Genomic DNA, 17,010 nt, shown 5'->3' with positions numbered 1-17,010 from the left:
CAGGATCATATTGTGTAGCATGGCACACACTATGAAGATGTGGGCATATGTGCCTGGAGAGTACTGCAAGGCTCCATCAGATATGTCCAAGCAATGGAACCGTGATTTCAGCATCCCAAACACACAATCTATGATGATTCTGGTTTGTGTATGTTCCTCATTATGGTGTTCCTGCATGGGTGTGTGTGCATTTCTGATGGGAGTCATCATCCACGGTTCCAGTGCATAGCCAGCATCCCCCACCAGGTGGCCATTTGGAACAAATGTCCCCTCTGGCAAATAACCGATACAGCTGTGAGACATGCCAGATGTGGGAGTCGTGACAGCTTCCAGGGCTGCCAGCACACACATCCACGACCTGGCAGTTGATGGAGGGGTATCCCTCGCTGTTTATGTACCACCTACCCTGCTCACCGGGTGGTGACTTGATGTGTATGTGCGTGCAGTCTATTGCACCCAGTACCTCCGGGTATTCTGCCACATGGTGGAAGAGATGCATATTGCTGGTGAACTCCTCCTGCGTTCGGGGAAAGTATATGTGCTCATTGGCATGTAGTAACATGGCATCCAGGAACTGGTGTAGTACCCTGGATGCTGATGCCTGTGAGATCTCCATTATATCCCCAGTTGGTCTTTGAAAGGTACCTGTAGCTAGTATTCTCAGGCTTACACATACCTTTGTATCCACTGGGATGGGTTCCCCTCTATTTGTTCCTGCTCTGAGGCATGGCCGGCACAGCTGCACAAGTTGCTGTAGGATGTCCCTGTCCACCCTGTAATGCTCTATCTCCAGATCATGTAGCCCCTGGTAAGTTACCCTGGGTCTGAACACTCTCCTTCTCCTCTGGTGCCTGAGGTGGTCGTGTGCATCATCCTCCACACCACCTTCAGTCTCCAACATATGCTGGTGGATCAAAGCTATGGCAGCTCCTAACATGTACATAATAAAAGTTCCCCATCTGTATACACCACTGGTGCAGAGTGTATGGGAATACACAAATGTGTGTGAGGTGCTTTTACACTTTATAGTATTGTGCTATGGATGCTGCTGATGTCAGTGATGTGTATGAGCTATTCCAGCTGCAGTGTGTCTTAAGTATGGGTATTGCAATGAGTACTGCAAATGTGGGGCCTTTACTGTGGAGGTCTACTTGCCTGCCTTGATTAATGTGTTGCCCTTTAATTCACTTTTAGACCAGACTCCCCTCCCATTATCAGGCAATGCATCCACCTGCCGTCTTTCTTGTTTTGTACTTTCCCTACCCAGTCATGGCAAAATGTGCCTTGTAGCTGATATACTGCAAATCGGCTTTGTTCTGCTTTGACACTTTACTGTTTTCTTTGCAGTACAGCCCCTCCCCTTTCCTGTTCTGCAGGTAGCTGCTTGCAGCCTTGTTAGCTGTTGTCAATGGCTCACTGTAGGCTCCTAGGTGTTAATCAGTCATTTGTACTCCAATTTCACTGCTGCAGCATTTCCTTATTTCTTTCCTATATCCTTCCTGTTTCAGCTGCAGTGTGCACCGCGCATACCCATTTAGTGGGTTTACGCGCGTTTTCATCTCCATTCACATGCATACTTGGTTAATTTGTGTACTCTCCGCTAAACATAGCTATGGCCAATTCGACACACCCCTATCCTGCAGCTTTGCCTAGCTAAGGGCAAACCGGTTTAGCAATGCTTAAATGTGCTTACAGCAATGGCGACACACCCCTCTCTTGATGTCATCTTTATCTCAGGGGCACACCTGAGTTATAACTCTACGCTGTGAGGTGCATCCTTACACCAGCGGGAAATCTGTGATTTACTATTACTACTCTCATTTGCATGGCACTGTCTACTAACTCCTAGCTACTGCGCATAACACTGTCACTGCCCCTTAGCAACCCTTGCGCCATAAGTATCGTGTAGCATGCTTGCCACTGACTATTATGGGAAAATTGTGATATGTGTTTCATTGCAGTTTTATTCTATATTTTTATATATTCCTTGCGATCCCTTCTGCGCACCGCTGCCCTGTGCTTCCGCGTCGCGATAGTGCGACTATATATATTAAATGTTAATTTTATATTTTGTACATTTTTTATGCCAATGGCTATATATTTAGCCATTGGCATATATTAACAATATAATATATGTGTTTGGTCAGCTGTCATGGCTCCAATTTTATGTTTGCAAAAATGCAAACCGTTTTCTATGGTTTACATTTCTACATGCTTACACTACACCTGCACCAATTCCTGAATTGCTACATACCTTCATTTGCATGCTACACTGCTGCACATGGGGTAATTAGCATACAAGACTCGGGAGTTGTGTGGGTGTAGCGTACGCAGATAGTGCAAGTGGAAACAGCACATACCTGAATCGCTCGGCGGCCATATTTGGTGTTAGAACGCCGATGCTACGCATGCACCTGGTGCAATCTTCATGAATCCCAGGGCATGTCTATGGCTTACAATTCAGTGAAATGAGATTCAGTCAAATGAGTTTTCAGTATTTTGAAAATTAGGTGATTTGGTCTCAGTTAAATGAAATTCAGTCAAATGAGATTTAGGTGATGTAAAGCAGACATATATATGTGTGTATGGGAGTGCTACAGAATCCTGAAGGCCAAAATCCTGAGACCAAAATCCTGAAAGTTCAAAATACCGAAAACTCAAAACACTGAAAACTCAAAATCCTAAAAACACATAGTATAGCAACACTCACTATATTCCAGCACATACAGAATCATATTACCCTTCAACTATATGCAGGGGGCAAGCCCCCCTGCACCCCCCATGTGGGGGGGTTGTGCCCCTCACCCCCTGCTACTTAAGTATATCAACTCCGAAATTGCACTTCACTACACTAAGTGCAGTCTTGGAGATGATATATTTAAGTAGCAAGGAGTGTGGGGGTGCAGCCCCCCTGACATGGGGGGGTGTGGGGGGGCTTGCCCCACTGCTTATACTTGGAGAACAGTAACATAGTTTGTGTTTTATTTGTTTCTGTATGTACGTGTGCTGGAATATAGTGAGTGTTGGTATCCTGTGTGTTTTCAAGATTTTGAGTTTTCAGTATTTTGAACTTTCAGGACTTTGGTCTTAGGATTTATCTTCAGGATTTTGGGCTTTCAGGATTCTGTAGCACTCCTCTACACACATATATATATATGCACATGCACATGTACAGTGTGTGTGCATTCATGTATGCTTTATACATATGTACATACTTAAGAAAGCATAATAATCATCTGGCAGCTACAAGGCACATCAATGTATTTACATCCTGCAGGAGGTGACACTATTATGAAAATCTTTCAAAGTCTTGCATGACACACAATGTGCTGATGACAGAACAGCATTATCAAAAAATGTCAGCACTCATAGCAATAAAAATGAATGGAAATGGCACATGAATTCAAGGTCCAAAACAGCTTAAAAATAATGGAAATTAATTTATGAATGGTGTTTTAAAAAACAGGGTTTCACTCTCCACTTTCTGGTACACAGAGATCCTCTGTCACTATATCAGTATTTAGGTTCATAGGTTCATAAGTAGGTACTTGGCTATTGGCCCTAGGGCCTATACAAGCCTAGCCGAAAAGGTACCCTGGCTTTCGCCACCCAAGAAAATTATTTTCCTGTGCCCCTGTCAAGCAGAACCACAGAAGTGATCCCCGGGGTGAATTTCCTATTACCCATCCAATCATCAAGACTTTTCTTGAAGAGTGCTAATGAGGAGCTCTGTTTGACATAGATAGGTAGTCTGTTCCAGAGTATGGGAAGTCTCTGGGACAGGAATCTATCCCTCCAGCATGTTCTGTTTATTGTGGTGACAAGATTTAGGTCCCTAGAGCGTGTAGCTCGGAGGGATTGGGATTTATTTAAGTGGAGCATGTCCAACAGCTCTGGGTTTGACATACCTTTCTATGTTAGGCAGAGATCGCCTCTGAGTAGGTGATATGCGACGAAGTAAAGCTGGAGTTTTTTGAGACGGTCTGCGTAAGGCATCTGTTTGAGGCCAGTAATCCACTTTGTGAGGTATTTTTGCGGCCTTTCCAGTTGTTGTAGATGTCTTGTGAGGTGCATACCAAAAAAGGCGCTGTACTCTATAATGAGTCTAATGAGTGATGAGTAGAGGGGAACAATGACCTCTATTTTTCTGGATGAGAAACCTTTTGTGATGAGGTGTGCCACATAGAAGGATTTCCTGACCACTGTGGTGATGTGATTATCAAAGGAGAGACTACTGTCCACCAGTGTCCCAAGGTCTCTTATCACACTTTCGGTGTTAAGTAGACTACCGCCTATGTGGTAGTTCATGGGTACAGAGTTTTTACCAAAGGGGATGACAATGCACTTTTTGCACTGAGCTTGAGGCCATGGCTTTGACACCAGGCATCTGTCTCAGTGAGGCCCTTTTGTAAGATGTCCACATCATTAGGAGTTTCGATTATGGCTCCTAGTTTGCAGTCATCTGCGAATTTAGTTGGCCAAAGACCTTCTGTGATAGCCTGTACTTCAAAGAAGTAGATACCAAACAGGAGAGGACCCAGGACTGAACCCTGTGGTACTCCACTTGTCACTGGTCTGAAGTCAGATTTGGAGTCTGCTATTTTCACAGTGTGGTTTCTGTCAGTAAGCCAGTTGGCAACCTATGTTGTGACATAGGGATTTATACCTAGTTTAGTGAGTTTATCTATAATTCCAGAGTGGGGGATGGTGTTGAACGCCTTGGCAAGATCTAGGTAGGCTGTGTGAGCTACCTTACCCTCATCTATGGCTTTGGTGACTACTTCAAAGAAGTCTTTCAGGTTTATGAGACATGATCTTCCTTTTACAAACCAGAACTGTGTGGGGTCCAGAGTTAGGAGATCTCCAATGTCTTTGTTTATGAGTTCCATGATGATACTTTCCATGGCCTTGCAGACCAGGATAGTCAGGCTAATGGGGCGGTAGTTCCCGAAGTCTGTTGTGGCCCCCCCCCTTTGTGGAGTGGGATAACCATCATGGTGCACCATTCAATGGGCACAAAGCCTGAGGTGAGGCTATGATTGAACATGGTACTTAGGTGGGGTGCCAGTTCATTCTGTAGTTCGTGTAGAAGGCAGCCTGGGATGTTGTCAGGTCCCATGGATGCTGTGTTCTTGGCTTTGGAGAGTGAGGTTTTTACCTGTGCAGCCATGATTACAGGAACTTTGCATTCTTCCAGTATAAAGATAAGCCCTTTAGGGGGTGAGAGGGGGGTAAAGTTAGCACTGATAAAGATGGGCCCTTTAGGGGGTGAGAGGGGGGTAAAGTTAGCATTGAACCTATCTGCCAGGATGTTGGCAATATCAGTTGGTTCTGTATATTTAGTGTCATTGTGCTGTAACTCAGAGCAGATCTGAGTGTTGCCATTGAGATTCTTTACATAACTATAGAATGCTTTGTGGTTGTCTTTAGAATCAGTGGCGATTTTATTTTCATAACTAGCTTTGAAGGATTTTATGAGGGATCTCAGCTTCTTACTGAGGCTGACCAGGGATTTACTCCAATTGTGGGATTTTACTCTTTTTTGCAACAGTTACTATCTTCTGTTGTAGAGTCTGTTTATGGCAGAAGACCACCAGATTGGCTTCCTTTTTTTGGAGGATAGCATCTTGGTTCTGTTAGGGATATCACGATCCAAGCACTCGTGTAAGTGCTTATAAAGTGCATTTGCATAGGATTCAGCAGTTGTACCTCTAGTGTCCATCTGCATGGGTGTCATGAAGTTTTCCACTTCTGTCTTAAGAAGTGTGAAGTTGGCTTTGGAGAAATTTTTTACAGTTTTCCAAATGGGGGTGGGGGGTGGGAGTGGGATGTGGATGTGGATGTCTAGGGTGATTAGCTTGTGGTCGGATCTGACCAACGCGTAGCTGACCTCTGGTGTGGAACACCGGTCATCCATGTTGGTGATGACCAGGTCTAGGATATTACTGCCCCTGGTGGGGGTGTGGATAAGTTGATCCAAGGCACTGGAATTGATGATTTCCAGAATACGTTGAGCAAAAGAGTTGGTACATGAGTAGTTTTCCCAGTTAATAGTAGGGTAGTTGAAATCACCCATTATTAGAGTGTTGGGCTGTACCTTAATATTTTCCAGTGTATCAAGAAAAGAGGAGTGGAAATCCTGGGGCATGGTGGGGGGTCTGTAGCAAGCTACAATCTGGATTGCATTTTTGCCCAGAGTTAGTTGAACTTGGATAATCTCAGATGCGTTATGCTGAGCAACTAGCTGGGAGGTGTGGCTATCCTTAATGAATATGGACACGCCTCCACCTTTAGTGTTTCGGTCTGGGTTTGGTGGCCGAAAGGTGTGGTATGAATTATAGCCTGGTAACGCAGGGGTGCTCTCTGGAGCTTTGAACCAGGTCTCTTGTCACTGCACAAATGTCAATGTTCTCCATTTTAAGGAGTGCCTCGAGTGAGTGCATTGTGAGGTTTAGACTTCTAGCATTGTGTAGCATTACCCTCAGATTCTGCTTGTTTGTACCGGTTACGGTGGTAAATTTGTCATTTAAACCTTGCCTAAAAAAGGCACTATAGGGGTGGTAAGAGCCTTTGCCAGTATCCGGAATCCCAAGGGCGACAGGTGCAGGCTATCTCTGGCAAAGCAGTATGGTCTGTCGATCATGTCATCCCAGGCAGACAGATACTGGATTCCCTTAGAATGACACCAGAAGCTTAGCCAACTGTTAAAGTCAATCACTAATCTGAATAATATAAATGCTACAAGGAGAGAAAATGCAATGTAAGTGTCATATAAAACAAAAGCAGTCAGTACTGTGGTACAGAAAAGACAAAACTGAACAAATAGCATTTCCCTGTTCTCTACATGTGCAGAACACCAAAGTCAGGTTATGGCCAAAAATGCATGCAGAGTAAAAATAGTTACATTAAGATTATAAGGTGAAATGAGTTAACAGTGACAAACTGGTAAAAAGACAAATGGAAAGTCATATATCCAATCCCTGCAACACAAAGACTAAGCACTGCAATATTGGAAGAAATGAGCAAACAAGAATTCGAAGAAAAAAATCTGTATTATGTTTAAAACACTGTCTTAGCTAATAGGGATGCGCGTACATACATCTGTTAATCAGTAATATATATATATATATATATATATATATATAAACAAATATATATAATTTTTATTTTGGCATTTGTTGACCAGGTTAGTCCAACTGAGCAGATTCCCTTTTCAGTGGAGATCCAAGGACAAAAGCTTCAACTGTTATAAACATTATAAAACATTATAAAAGATGAAGTGTAACAAAAATCACATATATTTACATCCCAACCTTAATTTCAGTAAAATAACAAATAAATATACAGTATGAAGTACGATTGGTCTAAATGTCTTAAAGAATAAAGTATAATACTAACCGCATAAAAAATACATCCAAAGCATAAACACAATACTATACTTGCAGATTAAAACATGAGGTAAGATCAGTATAAAATATAACATCACATCGGGCCCATAGGCCTCTTTTATAGTGAAGGTACAGGCATGAAATAAAGTGAGAGAAAGGAGGAGTCAGTTGCAGCAAAGGAAGTAGCAGTTTAAGTAGGGTTTCTGTAACAGCAAGTCCATGAGTTTAATAGGTTGTCCTTTAACATCTTTTTAAAACAGTAAGTGTTGGCAATCATTCTAAAATATAGGGGCAGTTTGTTCCAAACATTGGCTACTGAGTGACTGGAGAGGTTTACCAATTTCTGGGGGGTTTGTAAATCTCCAGGCAGTTTTGGTCACAGCTACAGAGTGTACAATTTGGAGTGTAGAGAGGGATGAGAGTTGAGAGAGCTGGACAGGAGAATGGGTGTGTGTATGTATGTACGTATATACATACGTATACATACACACACACACACACACACACATATATATATATATATATATATATATATATATACACACATATGACTATGTCAGGATGCAGGTATCTATGGGAGACAATCATATTTTAACCACTTTATATTGGGTGTATGTATGTATATACATACGTATGTATATATATATATATATATATATATATATATATATATATATATATATACACATATGACTATGTCAGGATGCATGTATCTATGGGAGACAATCATATTTTAACCACTTTATATCTGCACTATTAGTCCTGACACACTTTTCATAACAGGAAAACGGATTCTAGAGTAATAATAGAAAATGTACTGATCAAGTTCAAACAACTTTTAGTTTCTAGTTTGAGTGGTATATCCCTAACTAAAATTTTCTTGATTTACTCAAATGTTGAATTAATTACAGAACTTACCAAGACTGTCATGCACTAAACTAGGTTAAATTAACCAAATCAAACATTCTGAGACCGAATCAAATACCCAGCTAAATGTTAAATCTTGCATAGAAATATCAAAAGTCACAAACTGAATTGCATGCAGCTAAATGCAACTGAATTCAACCTACCATGTTGAAGGATAGGGTAAATGTAACTGAATTCAACTTACCATGGTGAAGGAGAGAGAGTAAATATAACTGAATTCAACCTACCATATTGAAGGAGAGGGTAAATGTAACTGAATTCAACACACCATGGTGAAGGAGAGAGCAGATGTAACTGAATTCAACCTATCATGCTGAAGGAGAGGTACAGTGTGGCTGACTCCACTTTCCCTCCATGTAAAAGCACCTTATCTGACAAATTACATAAATATCAAAACAGCATGTCTGGTCAAATGTAATTACACCAAAGTGATGCATTTTGTGGCATTTTCAGAGGAGGGTAGAAAGCACTGGCAATAAACTAGTATTTAGTCTTCACTGAGGTGTATAGTTTTTATCAAACCATGCTCTCTCTCTTTCTCTCACACACACACACACACACACACACACACACACACACACACACACACACACACACACACACACACACATATATGCCAAACCCAGATTAATTTTTGAATAGAAATACCCCAGCCCAACTCACCACTAAGTAACACACTTAGCACACTTTACTATACCACACCCATAAAGTAGAATTAACCTTAATCACCATAAAGCTATTGTTTGAAAACAAAAATCCATGCTTCATTAATCATATAACCCATCAAACACCCGACTGAAATAAAAATAAAAATCAGTGTATGGATTCATTAGAGCAAAACTTAGCATTTTAGTATTGTGGAGCTTTTCTACATGGGCCTCTGCTTAAAATGGGCACTCAACATGTTGGACTATGCCAGTAAACAAATGTCAGTAACGTTGCTGTTTGGCTGTTTGCACACCACACTATTTCATAAGCCACTGTTTTTAATTCAGTAATTTTAAGTTTAACTGGAGTAGTGGACTGATCTCCTATTGGCCCATTTCAGTTTTAGCCTGTGAAATTCAGCAGAAGATTTAAAAAGGGGTTCAATAGTACAGTAAGCAGACAACTTGTAATAGAGGTCACAGTAATACAGTGAGAGAAAAACAAAACACCAGAATACAAGAGAAGAAATTCACAGTAGTTCATATTTACAATTTAGCAAAATTATCATCTGGCATTCAAGATAATATCTTATTTATAGCATCTTATTTATGTTTAAGAAGAGATGTTAGTTGTTAAAGGTTAAGTGGTTAGTATACACTGGAGATTCAAGAGGGGTCTTCTTCAGCTTGTGGCAAGAAAGGAGAAGAAAACTGTAAATGCTGAAAGTTTTGTTATATTAGTTTATGTTGTCAGGGGATGATTGATGAATGTAATGCATTGCTTTAATTACTCAATCAAGTTAATTTGTTAAATATATTTTTATTTCACACAAGTTTAATACACATTCTGATTGTTTGCAATGACACTATACGGATCTAACTTTCAAAATGCCTTCACCTTTGCTCTTTACCTTTCTGCTGTGTATTAAAGGTACAGTAAGTACTGAGACATACACATTTTAGGTTGTTTAAAGGAACATATGGTCCAAATAGCTAGTATCTCTGTCTTACAGGCACTTAACTTTATTAAATTATTCAGTTTCAGTATAATGTGCATTGTTTGTATTTTTTATATTAGATTCGATTTGACACGTACCTTTAAAATAGTTTTGTAGCACGAAACTTGTTACTTTTCAAAAATGTTTTAAACAGGATTCCTTACAATATACTCACATTTTGCCACACCTTGATGAAAAAGAGTTGCTTAGAGAAGTTAAAGGAAACACTGGCATCGTAGGCATCATCCCCCAGATTTGAAATAATAATATTTAGTGATACATTTTTCACTTCTCCAAGTGCCAGATACATTGGCTGCTTAATAGTGCTTAAAAAAATAAAAAGGGATAAAATATATTAAAAAAAAAAAATTACACATGTATCACATCCGGTGAATACAATGTTAGCTTAATCAGAATATTACTACAAAACAATGATGCCAATTCAGCATTGAGGACAATACAGATTTTACAATACTGAGTGTAGCAATTCCCACTGCCACTGTCAAATGCATGCCAATGTCAAATGTTTTAATTCTCATTTTTTAAGTTAAAATCAACCATAATCTCAAAATCCAGTGTCAGCAATACAGAAAATGTTATAGAAGGACATGTGGTCACTCTAGTCAGGATAAGAAACAATGGTTCTTGGAAAGCAATGTTAGTGTAGCTCTTCAAAGGTATCTAAGTCAGCACTTCCAGCCTGTACAACATTAAAACTATTAAATGATATAATGATAGCAGATGACTGGGTACAGCATTTGTACCCTCGACACTGCAATTCACACTATCTGCTACCCATTTACATGATACATTACAGTTACCCATGCATTCAACAAGGTTGGATCTTAACAGAGTTGGGGAGCCACTTTGCTTAGTAAGAAGTGTCTTTCCCAGGGGAGATAATTTATGTCGGAAGGGTTTCTATCTTGCCAGTAGGTTATCTTTATGGTACAGTGGAGCAAATGTAAATTAAAACAAATTTGCAATAAAAAAGAGCACAATAATATCAAGAATGAAAAATTGCCAACCTTAAATGAAGAGTTCCAAAGCAGTATCACAGATTAGTGTCAGCTCCAAAAGATTAAAACATTTTCCTGTTCTGTTTAACTTAAATAATAAATGCTAATTTAAGGCTCCTTGCTTGGATTACATAGACTTAGAAATGTCACTGGCTCAGCAGGTAGCTTTTCTTCCTTTTGTACAGGAAGATCAGATGACTGTTGGTTCGACTGTCACTGCAGGTAACTGGATTAATTTTCAAATGAGTTCCCAGCAGTGCTGCATGAGGGAGGTAGGTATAGAACTCCTGAGTGTGCTGTCCTTCAGATGATACGTTAACCAAGGCCCTATCTACTTGAACTGGTTGTAGCATTTACCAAAGATAGTAGGGGAAGTTCCCTGACATCCTGGCCAAATTTCCCCTTACATTTTAGATAATACCACCTTGGGTGTCCCCTGAAAAGACACCCCCTATCCTAGTGGGACTAGCACAGCCAACAAAGACAAATAGATAAACAGGTTCATAGGATCATTGGTTGGTACTAGGCTAGGGCCTATACAGGCCTAGCCATAACAATTCTCTGGCTATTTCTTCCCACAATATTTACTTCTCTGGACCCCTGTCTAGCAGGGCAACTGATGTGATCCCCAGGATAAATTTCCTATCTCCCATCCAATTGTCAAGGTTCCTTTTGAAGAGGGCCAAAGAGGCGCTCTGCTTGACATGTATTGGCAGTCTATTCCAGAGTCTGGGGAGTCTCTGGGTCGGGAACCTATCCCTTCAGCATGTTTTGTTCATTGTGATGACAAGGGTTTAGATCCCTGGAGCATGTGGCTCTGAGGGATTGGGATTTCTTTAAGTGTAGCATGTCCAACAGCTCTGGGTTTGACATGGCCTTGTATGTTAAGCAGAGATCGCCTCTGAGTAGACGATACACAACAGAGTATAGCTGGAGTTTTTTTAGATGGTCAGCATAAGGCATCTGCTTTAGGCTTGTGATTCTTTTAGTGAGGTATTTCTGCGGCCTTTCCAGTTGCTGCAAATGTCTTGAGAGGTACATACCAAATGGGGTGTTATATTTTATAATGGGTCTAATGAGGGATGAGTACAATGGGACAATGACCCTGCTTTTTTCTGGATGAAAAGCCCTTAGTGATGAGGTGTGCCACATATTTCCTGACTGTTGTGGCAATGTGGCTATCTAAGGTGAGACCACTGTCCACCTGTGTCCCTAAGTCTCTTATCACACTTTCTGTGTTTAGTGTACTGCCACCTATGTGGTAATTCATGGGTACATGTTTTTTTCCCAAAGGGGATAACTATACATTTCTTGGCATTGAGCTTGAGTCCATGGCTCTGGCACTAAGCATCTGCTTCTGTAAGGCCCTTTTGTAGGATATCCACATCATTTGGGGATTCAATAATGGCTACCAGTTTGCAGTCATCTGCGAACTTTGTTAGCCAGAGTCCCTTAGTGTTGGCCTATACTTCAGAGAAGTAGATGCCAAACAAGAGCAGTCACAGGACTGAACCCTGAAGTACTTCAATTGTCACTTGTCTGGAGCTGGATTTGGAGTTGGCTACTTTTACAGTGTGGGTTTTGTCAGTAAGAAAGTTGGCAACCTATTGAGTGACATAGGGATTAATGCCTAGCTTAGTAAGTTTATCTATGATTCCAGAGTGGGGGATGGTGTTGAAAGCCTTGGCAAGGTCCAGATAGGCTGTGTGGACCACCTTAACCTCGTCCACAGCACTGGAGACTATTTCGAAGAAGTCAATCAGGTTCAGGAGACAAGATCGGCCCTTCATGAACCCAAACTGGGTGGGGTCCAGTGTTTGAAAGTTGCCAATGTCTTTGTTTATAAGTTCCATGATAATAAGTTCCATGGACTTACGGATCAGGCTCATCAGACTGATGGGGCGGTAGTTCCCAGGATCCAAGGTGGATCCCCCCTTGTGGAGTGGGATAACTGCAGCTGTGCGCCACTCAGTGGGCATGAAGCCTGAGGTGAGGCTATGATTAAACATGACACTTAGGTGAGGTGCCAGTTCATTTTGCAGTTCATGTAGTACACAGCCCGGGATGTCATTTGGTCCCATGGATGCTGTATTCTTAGTTTTGGAGAGTGCGTTTTTTTACCTGTGTGGCCGTTATTACCAGAATTTGGCAAGCTTTTGGTATTGAGATGGGCCCTTTAGGGGGTGAGAGGGGGGTGAAGTTGGCACTGAATCGATCTGCCAGGATATTGGCAATATCTTTGGGATCAGTATATTTAATGCCATTCTGTTGTAGCTCAGAGCAGATCTGAGCATTGCCATTTAGATTCTTGACATAACTATAGAATGCCTTGTTGTTGTCTTTGGAATCGTTGGCAATTTTGTTTTCGTAACTAGCTTTGGAGGATTTTATGAGGGATTTCAGCTTCTTACTGAGGCTGGTAAGGGAGTTTTTTTGCATCCTGGGATTTTCCTCTTTTCTGCAACAGTTTTTCCTTTTGTTGTAAAGTTTGTTTATGACAGGGGACCACCAGATTGGCTTCCTTTTTTTTGGAAGGGAGCATTTTAGTTCTATTTGGGATGGCACGATTCATAAATAATATCCTTCCAGTCAGGGCACAGAACAGAAAATAAATATTTGCTAACTTGCCTTAAACAATTACTTTTAAAACTCCAAGAAAAAAAAATAAAATACGTGTTAAAGCAAAACAAATTTAAGCTAAAAAAATTGCAATAAATAAAAGCAGAAGAATGTAAACAATGTAAAATTGTAAATCCCAAACAAACTTGGTAACCAACAATATCCAACACGGAATACCCGACCAGTCCAAAACACCGGAACTCGCCCAGATAGAAAACAATTTTATTTATATGAACACAGACAAATTGACCTAGGTTTCGTCTTACTTATACAGACTTCATCAGAACTAAACTTTTCAAAACTCCCACTTCGTTTTATACCACTCCTAAGCTAATTAACCAATTACACCTTTAAAATATTAAAGAAACATGCCCTTCAAATCTTACACATCACATATAGCTGAATACTTTTCTATATAATGTTAATTAAACACCTATTTATAAAAAAAATTTACATTTCTATAAATATACATTACATAAATATAGCTAAAATTCGTGAATAAAAAACATAAGTTAAAAACATGAAATATTAAATAAATATATATTAATCCCTAAAATAATATACAAAATGTCTATATATATTGAGTCACTATAAAATTGGTATAGCTGAAAAATTAACCTAATATATGCCTTAGTTTTAATAAAGGGGCTATACTAATGTTGTTGTTAATGCCCGGAAAAGTAGTGGCATATGTTGGATATTAGACATATGAAGAACACCAATGCACTGGCAAGACATATCAAACAACATCCAGGTCATGAATTCCAATTTTGTGTTATTCAACGAATTACTAAGGATAACCAAGGGCATATCCTGGATGTTCATTTAGATATTTGCGAAATGAAGTGACAAATAAGGTTAGATGCCACTACTTTTCTGGGCATTAACGACAACATTAGTATAGCCCCTTTATTAAAACTAAGGCATATATTATATTAGGTTAATTTTTCAGCTATACCAATTTTATAGTGACCCAATATATATAGACATTTTGTATATTATTTTAGGGATTAATATATATTTATTTAATATTTTATGTTTTTAAGTTATGTTTTTTATTCACGAATTTTAGCTGTATTTATGTAATGTATATTTATAGAAATGTAAATGTTTTTTATAAATACGTGTTTAATTAACATTATATAGAAAAGTATTCAGCTATATGTGATGTGTAAGATTTGAAGGGCATGTTTCTTTAATATTTTAAAGGTGTAATTGGTTAATTAGCTTAGGAGTGGTATAAAAGGAGGTGGGAGTTTTGAAAAGTTTAGTTCTGATGAAGTCTGTATATAACTAAGATGAAATCTAGGTCAATTTGTCTGTGTTCATATAAATAAAATTGTTTTCTATCTGGGCAAGTTCCTGTGTTTTTGGACTGGTCGGGTATTCAATGTAAAATTGTAAACCTTACATTAACAATTCTAAAGGAGTCTCACAACAGCAGCAGTCACATGTCAGAGTGTCTGCTCCAAAAGATTAAAACCTTTCCTGTTCAGCTTCTGTTAAATAATAAATACTACTTCTCAGCTTCCCCCCACAGTTAACATAGTCTTAAACCTCTTTGAGTCAGAGCAATAAATATTTTCTGAGTCAACCTGAGTAAGTACTAATAAAAGTTCAAGAAATAAAATAAAATAAATGTGAAGCAAAACAAATTTAAGTTAAAGGAAACTGAAATAAATAAGAGCAAAAGAACAAATAAAGCAAAATTCCCAGCCTTGAATGAAGAATTTCAAAGTAGCCTCTCAACATCAGTAATTACAGGTCAGTAGGAGAGATGACTCAGATTACAGACATTGAACCCACAGAAACTTAGTAAATCAAGGTAACAAATCTTAGCAAGCGTTATGTGATAGACACATATGCCAAGAATATAGCAACACCATATAGGTATTTGAAGTGGTGCTTATGCTACAAAAACATACAGACTGGGGTACTACAGATTTAGTTGTATTTATTCTTTTTTGACTGGGTTAGCACCACTTGGCTAGTAGTCAGTTTAGGGACGAGACTCAAGGTGATATTTACACTACTGGGGGAAAAAATTAGGTAGGGCATCCAGGATCTTCCCTTACTCATCTTTGCTGTGAGTGGGACTCATTTTAGAGGAGAACTTTGTTTCCATTCCATGTGCAGAGGCGGCCCCAAGAAACAGGGAGGCAGATGGTGAGAAGAGGAGATGATGGAGTGCTAAAAGAAATGAAGGAGAAAGCAAATCAAGACAGGAGAATGTGCACTGGATTCTTAAGAAATGTTTCAAAGAAACCTGTTTGATGGAGATGAGTCAGCAATCGATCACAACTCTCCAGTCAGGAGGGTTGCGGAATGATTTAGTTAAAGAAATGATGGTGCAGAGTGAGCCACAGAATGAAGGAGATGTTCCATGGGGGGACATTAATGAGAAAATACAAAAGGAGGATGCAGAGACAATCCTGAAGAATAGTGGTGAGATGGAAAAGAAACCATATGCAGAGAAAGTAAATGAAGGAAAAAGTGGAGTAGCAGAAAAGAAAGCAGAAAAAAAAATGTAAAAAGAAAGCATGTCATAATCATTCAAAGTAAAGAAGACAAAGAAATGGACAGGTGTGGGACAATGTAATAGTTCCTTTGGGTGTAAAAGCACATGAAGTAAAAACGTATTCTTATTAAAAAAGATACTTTTTGTGACATTATATTTAGGACTGTTTTTTCAATGGAAATTTTTCTTGGAGACTATTAAAAAAAGAAATACTGTAACCCATGGAAGCGTTATATCATATAAGCATTTAACAGGAAAATGAAAAAGAAAATCCATGTACAATTTCAAACAGAGATAGAAAGAGAGACTTTGAAAGGGCATTTGAAAGCTTTATATAAGAAGCACTGGACACTACAAATGTTTTTTGACAAAAGGTGTTTATGGAGTGGTGGCTGGGACTGTAATTTTGTGTTAAACTAGAAAAAGAAAAAAATGATACATATACCAAGCATGATAAATGTGGAGGGCATAGGGGTGTTGTAAAATACTGGGGACAACTTAAAACATGCTTTTTTCTGGAAAAAAAGACATGTGGTAAGTAGCTGTGACAAAAGAAACTATTACATTTGTGGGGAAATGGGACATGATACAAAAAATACAAATTCAAATGTAAATATAACAAAATTGGACATTTATGGATGGATTGCAAAAATAAAATATCAAATAAGGAAAAGAAAGAGAAGAAAAATGAACAAAAGAAATTTTAGTAGTAGTAGAAATAGAAGAAAAATTAGATGAGAAAAACATAATAAAGAAGACACTGAAGAAGGTTCTGAAATAAGTGTTGAAGAAGACAAAGTGAGAGGTAGTAAAAGGAAAAGAAAGAATTCCATTGGTAAAAGTTAAAAGACATAAAATGAAAATGTAAAGGGATAAGTACAAAAAAAGAAAGTC

The 17,010-nt window shown here is 39.1% G+C and overlaps 1 protein-coding gene across 3 annotated transcripts in view; it reads right to left on the bottom strand.

Moving 5' to 3' along the window:
- The window catches only part of ITGA9 (integrin subunit alpha 9), a 5,160,704-nt gene that overhangs the window by 2,627,835 nt on the left and 2,515,859 nt on the right, over positions 1–17,010 (bottom strand). For all 3 annotated transcript variants that reach the window (XM_044065011.1, XM_044065010.1, XM_044065009.1), the window contains exon 18: positions 10,136–10,286. In XM_044065011.1, coding sequence (XP_043920946.1) covers positions 10,136–10,286 — 151 coding nt within the window. The remainder of the gene's footprint in view (positions 1–10,135; positions 10,287–17,010) is intronic.

This window comes from Protopterus annectens, chromosome 3.part0 (assembly GCF_019279795.1).
Source record: "Protopterus annectens isolate FY-2018-M chromosome 3.part0, PAN1.0, whole genome shotgun sequence".
Classification (NCBI taxonomy): domain Eukaryota; kingdom Metazoa; phylum Chordata; order Ceratodontiformes; family Protopteridae; genus Protopterus; species Protopterus annectens.
Note: the sequence above shows the minus strand (reverse complement) of the source record. Positions and strands in the feature narration are given on the sequence as shown.